The 11,050-nt window shown below is 41.4% G+C and overlaps 1 protein-coding gene across 1 annotated transcript in view; it reads left to right on the top strand.

Annotated features, from left to right (window-relative positions):
* Window positions 1–2,500: 2,500 nt before the first annotated feature.
* The window catches only part of LOC125436231 (transducin-like enhancer protein 4), an 84,648-nt gene continuing 76,098 nt past the window's right edge, over window positions 2,501–11,050 (top strand). Inside the window, exons 1-3 of the mRNA XM_048503066.1 lie at window positions 2,501–2,522; window positions 3,518–3,722; window positions 4,714–4,730. Coding sequence (XP_048359023.1) covers window positions 2,520–2,522; window positions 3,518–3,722; window positions 4,714–4,730 — 225 coding nt within the window. The 5' untranslated portion in view covers window positions 2,501–2,519. The remainder of the gene's footprint in view (window positions 2,523–3,517; window positions 3,723–4,713; window positions 4,731–11,050) is intronic.

The raw sequence follows: 11,050 nt of genomic DNA, 5'->3' as shown, positions 1-11,050 counted from the left end.
TCTTGCTGTTGGGAAAGGGCAATGAGATCAGTGTGACAGCTCATGTCCCACTCCTCTTTTTTTGTTAAATGTAAACTCAGGTTGATTCTTACTTTATTTATGGCTAGGTACAAAAAATGTAATCAAATGCAAAGTACTGACACACACACCCCTTGTCAAATGTCAAGGATGCATGTATGTCACTTTTGATGTGTTTCTCACCAGGGAGAGACTGGATTGAACTTTAAAGGAAAGATGGCACATTTTAAACATGCATGTACTTTCTATTTGAGGAGAGGCACCAATATCCATTTCAAAGCAAGGGCCATCACAAAACTTGGTCACATTCACAAAACTTGGTCAATGTCAGATCTGTCAGTACTGTCAGTACTACCACCAGATGCTCTGAGGATGCCAGCCACAGATGCAGGCGAAACATCAGGATAAAATGCTACTGGAACACAGCCATACAACCTGGAAAACCCACAACCCCCTTGGTCACTGTCATTGATTCCAGAAAACTAGTTTGTAAATGGCTGCCTCATTTTTTTCACTTGCCTTTTTAAAAGAGAGTGCTTTTGCAATATAATATATCAATGCCCTTTGCTTCAACATAACTGCAGGGTTGGGATCCAGAAATGTTCATTGGGTGAGCCACTGAATAGGATTTTATATATATAAAGTAGCATAGTTGCAAAGCGTGTGAAGCTCCTGAAATTGTAATGCCATAATGAAGTACCCCTATTACTGGGTACTTCAGTTCTGATATAATTTGCAGAAGTTGTATCAATGAACTGGAGGGTTAGAGAACAGGAATGACTACATTGCTCAGGTCAACGTTACTTTTTTTTAAAGTCAGCGACTTCTGGCTATGGTTGTGTTATTCTCACATACACTCTCATATCTGCTTGTCGCAGATTCTGAAGTAATTTGAATTTTCAGAGGAATTTGATCCAGAACCCATCAGGAGCATGCTGGACCACACAGTCCTTCCTACATACTATGTTGCTCAACATTGCCCAGTATATCCTCTTATCCTGTGTTACTTTCCATGTGGCAGGCACCTAAATACACGTGAAGCTTCCTTATTCTGAAGTAGACCCTTGGTCCAACAAGATCAAGATTATCTACTCAGACTGGCAGTGGCTGTCCAGAGTCTCAGGCTGAGTTCTTTCACATCATCTGATGCCTGGATTTTTTAACTGGAGATTCCAGAGGTTGATCCTAGAACCTTCTGAGTTCTAAGAGTGGCTCTTCTGCTGAGTGATAGCCTTTACCCAAGGGTAGGATGGGGCTAGGCTGCAGGAGAGTCTCAAATTCTTGCACCAATGTGTGGCTCAGTTAAGGTGTTGATACAGTTTTAGCATTCCCCAATTTTTTTTAATAAAGCAAGTGTCCTTAAATTAGGCAGTTAATGGTCACATAAACTGAAATTTGTTTTGGCATTCTTTCACTTCACAAGTTAGGGAAGAGAATTAAAAAGGCACTGTAGGTGATCAGAACTCTTATCTCACTGTCTTATTGCTCATAACATTTGGAAAAGTTTACTGGCTGAGTTATCAGAAGAGGTGTGGGGAGATTCTTCTGACCTTCTTTAGTTATGGGTTAAAATCAAGGTTTGAGCTTGAAGTGGTCTCAGGTGAGAAAAGTGTTAAGCTCTCTGTAGAAGGCTGTACATTTCTTTATTTTATTGCCTGTCCTGAGAACCTTGACTGTGGTACAGAATTTTCATGAGTTGACCTTACGTTGCTGTTTGTGGCAAATTAACACTTCCCCACCAAAGTTTGGGGGTGCAGGATTGTTGGATCTGAATTGTTGGATCACACTTTTTATTTAAAAGACTGTCTCTGACTAAAGTGTAAGGAAGAGTCCTTATTTTGACTTTTATGTTGGTAAACCTACTGTAGCTTTAAGTTTAGCTTGTGAAGAACCCAAATAAAAGTTAATATTGAAATTTTGATTTATACACTTTCCTGATTAAAATGTTAATTTTAGTTTAAACGGACACTAGATGTTGACCATTAGTTTTTAAAACTAGATGTGCTTTGTTCAGATTACACAATTGTAAATAAAATCACTCTTGTGCATGGTTTTGCCCCAGAGACAAAGTGAAAGCTAATTACATGTACGTAATTATATATATTATGTTATATATATAAGAGCAAGGTTTACGCAATGTAGAGCTGCAATTGAGAAAGCAGGCAAAGAGAAAACTTTAAAGGAGATATTTAGGAACCATATTGCTCCTATACTTTAAAAAAATGTACATATAAAGAAGAAGCAAGCGGTAAAATAATATTTTAATTTGCTCGAAAGGAGATTGTTCTGGTTGGTGAAAATAAAAGCTTCAGAGTCAGTTTGTGAATTCTCTGTAAGGCGGGAGGGGGAAAATTGGTCTGTTTCTGGTGCAAGTGTGAAGTGAAACAGTTCCCTATTGGGATAGATTGAACATGACACATTTCCTCTCTCTCCCCCTCCCTCTTACCACCTCATCTCCCTCCCCCCTCATTCAACAGCATCAACAAACCATCTACCCCACAATGGTTAGTATAGCAGAAAGCTTGATGCAGCCTTGGCTGAGGTCAAGCACTCCAATACTAACCTCTCAAGGGCTTTCTGTATGTGTTGCCAGTGTTCTGGTAAAAATGACTTTAAACTCTTGTCAGTGCAGTTACTGGTGCATGCATCACAGTCCCACTCAAATAAACCTGTCACAACACAGAGTCAGCAGCTAGAGAAGAGTACGAGGGCAGGCCTCTAGCTTTTCATTCGAGCATCACTAAACGTGCACAGAGTGCCCAATTATTTCAGCATTATTGAGCAAGCCTACAGGAGGACCCAAGCCTTGCTACATTAGATTTTCTTTAGTAATTTGCTCAAGTACCGCTGAGGACACTTAAAGGACTTAAAACGGTGGCTGCAACCAGTTTCCTTTTCTGGATTGTTAATTCAGGTTTCCTCTTTCAAATTAACTCTTGCTGCATGCTGTGCAGTAGCTCTGGGAGAACTGTTTAACGCTAATTTTCCTCAATTTTCAGCTTTCTTCTTTTTTTAAAAAAACCTTTATTACTGCGTTTATAGTTAACTCATATGTTTTGATTAGACATGTGTATCTGGGTGTAACTGTTCCAGAAATTTAATACTGGAGTTGCTGCCCTTGCTATCCAGATTTTTTGTCTTATTAACATTGCAGTAAAAACGAGATTTAATAAAGTCTGTACAGTGTGCAACTTCTTCCCCTTTTTGACTTACAGTTAGTGCTTGATCTATGTGTTAAGAAAATGGTTTCCAAATAATAAACAATTGTGCACTTCAGCCAAGAGAAACATTCATCAGACATTATCACCTATAACTGAGATTGGGTATATCATTTTTAACTGGTCCCATTTGTATTGGTAGATTAATTTTGAGAAAGCAAGGCTGTTGATTGGTGTGACAGGCCTTGAAAATATGCAAGTGCAATCCAGCATGCAGTTAAGCATGCCCAAAGCACATCTTTCTCAGAACAAGTTCAATATCTGTGTTTGATTTTTCACAGCAGCAGCAACTCCAGGCCCAGCATTTATCACATGGTCATGGTCTCCCAGTGCCTCTCACTCCACACCCTTCAGGACTGCAACCACCAGCCATCCCACCTATTGGCAGCAGTGCCGGCCTCCTAGCCTTGTCAAGCGCCCTTGGGGGACAGTCCCATCTCCCTATTAAAGATGAAAAGAAGCATCATGATAATGATCACCAAAGAGGTATGAGAACTTTCACTGATCTAAAGGTACAGGAGGGAGTGGGTAGCAAAAGATTTACATAGTTTCCAAAACGCTGGCATTTCAGATTCATGGGCAGCTCACTCAGAACACATATTTCATAGCCTTACTTTCTAAATGTGCAAGAATAGCATGGTAAGGAAGGTACCTATGGTAAAATGTGGAGATTGCAGCAGAGCATAATGATCAGGGACCATAATGGAAAGCAACAGTTAAAAACTTCACAACTGCGTCCACCTTGGGAGAAAAAAAAAGTTCTGCTGTGTCTTGCACCACAGACTCAAGGTAACTGCTAGACTGATTATTGTTTATCTGCAGTTACTGTAGTTAAAGAACACATTCAAATGATAATTTCAAGTATATAAAGCTACTTGTACTTTAAAATCAACACCTGTGCAATTGATTATTTTAGTGGTTCTCAATCTTTTGTATCATACATTCCAAAAATTGTTCTATCAAATAACCTGAATACCACCTGATAACACATTAAAAGCCCACTTTTCCCAAGAGGGGCATTTATATGTTTCTAAGCATTCTGTTTACCCTGTGTAGTAAGTTTTAAGGACATAAAGAATTGCAGAAACCCAGTGGGTTGGCAGTAAGCAGCACATCAAAGCCTCTTGCTTTGGGCAAGGGGAAAAGAGAGTATTAGGAGAAAAGCGAGTGTTCAAGGTTACTACAAGCATTCCAAAAATTTGCAAATGGATTATCCATGGCAAGTAGAGTCAGTGGGAGAAGACATGTCAAGCTTACACATGATCATAGGAATTCAGGGTGAGTGAATTCTATGTAACTGTTATGAAAACCCTGTGTCCCACCTAGACTACTTCTGAGTCCCACCAGAATGACTGTATTATTTAATGGGGATAATGTGTTTTTTGTAATGGTAAGAAGTGTGTGCGTCTTATATAAATTAACTGTTCTGTTTCCCATGTTCTCTCTCCTTCTCATGTTGCTGCTGTTCTGCATGAAGACAGAGACTCTATAAAGGTAAGACTCCATTCCACTGGTAGAGTAGCCTCAGCTACTTTCAGTGCTTTTTATTGCAGTTGTGCTGATGAGTAAGAATGTTGTGCTAACTGTAACTAGTTGGTGACATTCATATTGATTGACTGACATCACGAGTAGTAGATTTTTGCAAAGGTGTTATGTAAAGACAGTTTCTAATAAAAATGTCAACTGCTGCTAGATGATGAATCAACTAGCGAATATTGTTTAAATTCACATTCTTGAGGTATGATTCCTCAGAATTAGGATCTCATAATAAAATAGGACAAAGAGATTTGATGGTATATGCAGGCCGTTTTGCAAGAAGTTTTGGTTGAAATGGGAAATATCACATCTGGGATGTTTCCAACTTGAAATTCCCAAGTAACTTTCTATTCCATTTTATACTTTTCTAAAGTTTGATGTGGCAGAAGGGATGCACAGTGGGCTTTTCATCCTTCTGTTAAACTGTTATCTGAGTTATGAGTCTAGTATTGGATTTTTTAGAGAGTTAATGCTTGCACCATGAAGTGCAAAAACATGACCTTTCAGATCCTTGGGTCTCAGAGGCAACCTCTGAATGTTCATCTGTTATCAAGCAGGAGCCACACTCTAGCACATCAACTGAATTAATCATAACTACTACTAATCCCTTATTTATCCTTCTCTTCCCCTCTTACAGTAGAAAATTCCTATGACAACCTAATAGTACAATGTTAAACAACTCTTTGAGGATTAGACTAACCCAAACTTGCAGCTATCTTAACTAAGACTGTCTAACTAACTACTACTAAGAAGCTATAATAAACTATAGTAAGCAGGTTCAGGTTGTTACATTAATATTACTTGGAGCAAGCATCTTAGCTCTGCTCCATTGCTGCCACTATCTTGGACCTGGCCACAGGTGCAGGCCACAGCTCAACAGGTCTTGTTCTGTTGGCAGGTAAGCAGGCTCTCTTGCAGGCAGGGCTGACAGACTCCTTTATCACCAATTCATATGCTTTCATAAGTGTCCTTTATACTGTTGATTCTGTCCCTGAAGCTCCACCTGTCAGGAGGTGGAGCTTGCAGGGCAGAGCAAGCAGTATAGATCTGAAGCTGGTCGGACCGAATGCTCAGATTGAGGCTGGGCTCAGCCTGGCTGGGTCCAGCTTTAAACTGCAGGCTCAAAACTGCAATTTAAAGCTGGACCAGGCCCAGCCCAAACATACCTACTGCTCCTGAACTTCATGTGGAGTTAGGAATGGGGAAAGCCAGTTGAATGCTGGCTATGAAGTTCAGGGGAAGTGAGGAAGGTGGCCCGTGGAAAGTACCCCCACATGAGCTACTAAAGTGGTGCCTGGAACTCCACACACCCCCAATCATTCCCCATCCTTGTTACACCACTAATTCAAAAGCTCAGATTCCCCTGCATGGAGCAAATGGGGTCAGGATTTGCATTTGCTCCACAGGCATCCAGAGAGGAATATTAGAAGTAAATCTTCTGTATTGTTAGTTTAGCTAAGTGAGAAGATTTCTTCCTGATCTTTTTGCTACTGTAAACGAGTAGGCATGGTAGTTATTTTTTTCTGTTTTTAGTTTGATAACCGGTAGCTATAAAGTTTTTTTTCTGTTAAAGAGACCAGACCATTTTTCAAACTCCTCCTTGTGCACCATAGCCCCTCACTCATGTTCACACACATATACAGAGAGGATAAGGGTTGAAGTAACTGAGAAATTCTGCCCTTTGTATTTGCTCAGGGGCAACCTTGATTAGTATACCCCAACTCACTCAGTAACATAGGAAGCTGGATTTTAACTTGGAATAATTGCAGCAAAAGAAAGGATTGTGCCTTACATGCACATAAACATGTCGCACACATGTAAATGGACATAGACCCAGGATGGACTTATGACAAGGAAAACCATGTACAACAGTGAGCACATTGTAAATGGGAAAAAGAAAAGTGTAATTATTTATTGTACGGGCTGGTATTCTGTAAGTTATAAAATACTGAAGGTAGTCAAATAGGCTTCAGTATATCATATCTCATTTTAAAACTAGCATACTAGTAACTAGTCAGAACCCATCAACATATCATTTTCAAGGAGATGCAAAAAAGCCGGCAAGTGATCTAAGAATAAGTGGAACAGTGTTCTGCAATATAATGCGCAAAACAAATCTATGCTGCCGTACTTTGGGATGGATTCTCCAACCTGCCTCAGACAGTCCAAATACCTCTTGAGATTCCAAAGGCACAATATCACCGCCTTCCTGCCTGGGACGTAGGTATAGATTTTTTATGGGGGGGGTTGGGGGTGGAGCCACACCCGCCCCCACCCCTAGGACATGGCCATGCCTCCCCAAGCCCCGCCCCCGGCCTAGTGCTTATAAAAGCAGTTCTCCAAGGCCAGGGACGACAGCCTCCCCCGCCCTGCCCTCCCCTGCCCCCCACCAGCTGGGCTTCCAGCCGGCAGCTGGCAGTTTCTTCTGCCCTCCCCTCTGGGCAGAATCTGAGTTTTGCGGGCGCCCCCTCCCCGGGCAGCCGCTGTGATGCTGGAATCCACCCCCAAACAGCATCACTTTCAATGGTGTTTAAACTAGAGAGCCCAAATTCTCCTTTTAAATCCACCTTAAAGGGAGAATCTGGGGTCCCCAGTTAAACAACATTGAAAGTGATGCTGTTTTGTGGTGGATTATCCCCCACCCTGAAACAGCATCACTTTCAATGTGGCGTAGTGGTTAAGAGCAGGTGCATTCTAATCTGGAGCAACCAGGTTTGATTCCCTGCTCTGCCGCCTGAGCTGTGGAGGCTTATCTGGTGAATTCAGATTAGCCTGTGCACTCCCACACATGCCAGCTGGGTGACCTTGAGCTAGTCACAGCTTTTTGGAGCTCTCTCAGCCCCACCCACCTCACAGAGTGTTTGTTGTGAGAGGGGAAGGTCAAGGAGATTGTAAGCTCCTTTGAGTCTCCTACAGGAGAGAAAGGAATGATATAAATCCCAACTCTTCTTCTTCTTTTAAACTGAGGACCACATATTCTCCCTTTAAATCCATGCTGAAGGGGGTGGATTTAAAAGGAGAATCTGGGGAAATTTGGGGGGTGCCTGCTGTCAGGGGTGCAATTGTTAAGCTAGCAGCACCAAACTTTTAGGATATCTTTAGGAGACTCTCCTAATGACACCACCCAGGTTTGGTGAAGTTTGGTTCAGGGGGTCCAAAGTTATGGACCTTCAAAAGTGTAGCCCCATCTCCTATTACCTCACATTGGAAACAATGGGGGATGGGGGCACCCCCTTTGGGAGTCCATAGCTTTGGACCCCTTAGACCAAACTTCACAAAACCTGAGTGGTATCAGTAAGAGACTCTCCTGATGATACCTCCCAGGTTTGGTGAAATTTAGTTCAGAGTGTCCAAAGTTATGGACCCTCAAAGGTGTAGCCCCCATCTTCTATTACCTCCCATTGGAAACAATGGAGGATGGGGTCACCCCCTTTGAGAGTCCATAACTTTGGACCCCCTGACTCAAACCTCACCAAACCTGGGTAATATCATCAGGAGATTCCCCCAAACAATCCCTGAAAGTTTGGTGCTACTAGCCTAAACCAAAAAAACACTAAAAATATTTTAAAATCCCACAAACAGGTGAGCGGAGCTTCGGACATGAATGGGGGGGGTTGAACCTGAGAACCCCCCCCCCCACCTATGTCCTTGCTTCTTGCCATCAAAGGCCTCAGAAATACAAGACGAGGTCCAGGCCATATTGCACCACTAATTGCTCATGTGTTTTTTTAGGAAGGGCCAAAAATCTATTGGAAAGCAGAAAGTTCTGGATTTGCTTCTTGGTAAGCTTGGTTTCAAGCCAGATTCTGATTGTTGGTGTGGCATAGAGTTCAAACCCAATGACAGGAGGTTCCAGAAGGAAACGGCCATCTTAGAGACAGGCTTGATTCCTCAGCCCTACTTACCTTTGATCAGATGGTTATAGCACCCAGTATGCAGTCCCCCTCCTCCTCCACTTATTTCATTGCCCAGCAGGTATATATGGGGAAAAGGTTCAAGTTCTGATATCCCTACTTACCTTTGCTCAGATGGTTATAGCACCCAGTATGCAGTCCCCCTCCTCCTCCACTTATTTCATTGCCCAGCAGGCATATATGGGGAAAAGGTTCAAGTTCTGATATCCTGCGTTAGGATTTTAAAGGTCAAAAAAGATAATTAGAATTGGGCTTGAGCATTCAGTGGAAGCAGTGCAGCTCTCTCAATGTGAGTGGAATATGTTCTCTCAGGGTCAACTTGTGTTAATGATCTGACTGCTTTATTCTAGGCAAGCTGATTTCCAAACACTCTTCCAAGTGGCTTCATGTAGAGCATATTGTAGTGATATAGTATGGAGACAAGGCAACTTCACTAATTCCATTCTTAAAATAATGCACATTGCTGGGCCCACTCAGTGTCCACTCAACAAAAAGATCATTGCTTTTAGAAGATGCAAAAGCTCCATTAAACATACAGAGATGTCAGTTCCTAACTTGAAGAACAGCCATTCATAGCATCTCTTGTTGTTTGTATTTGATGTACAAAGAACGCAATAAAAGTGCTCCTTTCAGTTGAGATTGTGACAGTACATAAGCATTGAGATAAAATCCTAAATATATTATAAGCGATGGGTTGAAACCAGCATTTTTAACTGTACTCACAATAATGTTACAGTCCTGGGTAAATTAGCCTTGGGGTAGTGGGGACAACTGCAATTTTGGAGCTGTCATTTCCCATAGCAGTGTACTCTCTTCTGCATTGCAAATCACTGTTCCAGTCAAAACCAATCAAATTTGTAAGTTATGTATGATGGTTGATGTGTTCATCCAGAAATAAACATGGAGAAGAATACTCCAGATCATACCTACAGCCTGAGGATCTTGATACAATAGTGAGCACTTTGAGGATATGAACCTATGATGGTGGGAAGGGCACCAAGTAATGGCAGCCATTGCACCATTCACAAGTTATATCAACCTATTTAATTTTAGTCATAGGTTTTCTGTTTGCAAAACTTCTACTTTGTGTTCCCTGCCAGGCATATATTTCACATTCTTTCTCTCCATCCCAGAGTTATTTTGTTTACCTCTGGGACTTTAGAGAGTACCATGATAGTTTCAAGTTTGCATTTGATCAGCTATATCTGTGGCTTTGTCCTGCAAAAGCAATAGTCCTGTTGTGCATAGAGAAAGGTATCCAAATATGTCTTTCCTACTAGCAGAATATATAACATAAAAAGCAGTATTTTTCATATTGTCCTATAAATGAGACCATTGCACCTCTGTCTTGGGAATGTGCCCTGGGCAATACTGCAGCTGTGGACATGAACACTCACACATGTAGTCAAATGCATTGGATGGCTTCATATTTAAAACCATCCTTAGCTCCCTCCTGCAATGGGAATATTCTTAAGCCTGAACCCTACTCTTGTCTTGGGCTGGAGTTGCTTCTGGCTTTGTCATAGCACAACACAGTGAAATTGACCTTGTTCTTGTCAGTTTCACAGTTACCCTCAGGGTTCCTAATAACAGCTGCAAAATGACAAGAACTGTCAGTTTCCCATCTTCTGTAATTTTCCCTGTATGCAGCAGAGATAGTAGAACTACCTTTCCGTAGACTGAAGAGCCAGTTCTAAATCAATTTACACTTGGTTCAAGTTTCCAAACAAAAAGACTTAGAAACTTGCAGCTCCTTTTAGGCAGCCATTTAGAATCTGTGTAAATTGGTGCTAACCCTCTTGACATATTTCCCTACTCCCCTTTGGAATCACAGTAATTAGATTGATCCTGCCCTGTTTCTTTTTTTAAAAAAGGCTTAGGAACAGCTTTCTTCCCGATGTGTGTTCTCATATGCTCAGTTCATCTGATGAGACCCTGCTTTTTAGTGCTTTCGTTTTATGAAGGCAGACTTCTGGATACAAGAAATAAACACGCATGAATGATGATGATGCTTTATACTGAGTTAAACCACTGATCAAGATCAGTAGTGTCTACTTTAACTGGTGGCAGCTCTCCATATAGAGATATTGTAATTTTCTACCTGATCCTTTTAATTGGAGATGTCTGGGATTGAACTTGGGACCCTCTGCATACAAAGCAAATGGCTGAGCCATGGTCCCTTTCTAAATTTTATGGGACCCCTTCCCTGGATTCATTTTGCTTTGGTCTTTAGGAAACTATCAAGCATATTTTTAAATTTTAGATGTCTTTGGGAGTAGTGAGCTTACATGATTTCAGGAATGTCTTCATGTTTTTGTTGCTCTGTTTGGGAGAACAACACTTAATCTAATTACTTCTCAGCTG

Source organism: Sphaerodactylus townsendi, linkage group LG07, assembly GCF_021028975.2.
Source record: "Sphaerodactylus townsendi isolate TG3544 linkage group LG07, MPM_Stown_v2.3, whole genome shotgun sequence".
NCBI lineage: Eukaryota > Metazoa > Chordata > Lepidosauria > Squamata > Sphaerodactylidae > Sphaerodactylus > Sphaerodactylus townsendi.
This window is presented reverse-complemented; position numbering and strand designations above follow the sequence as displayed.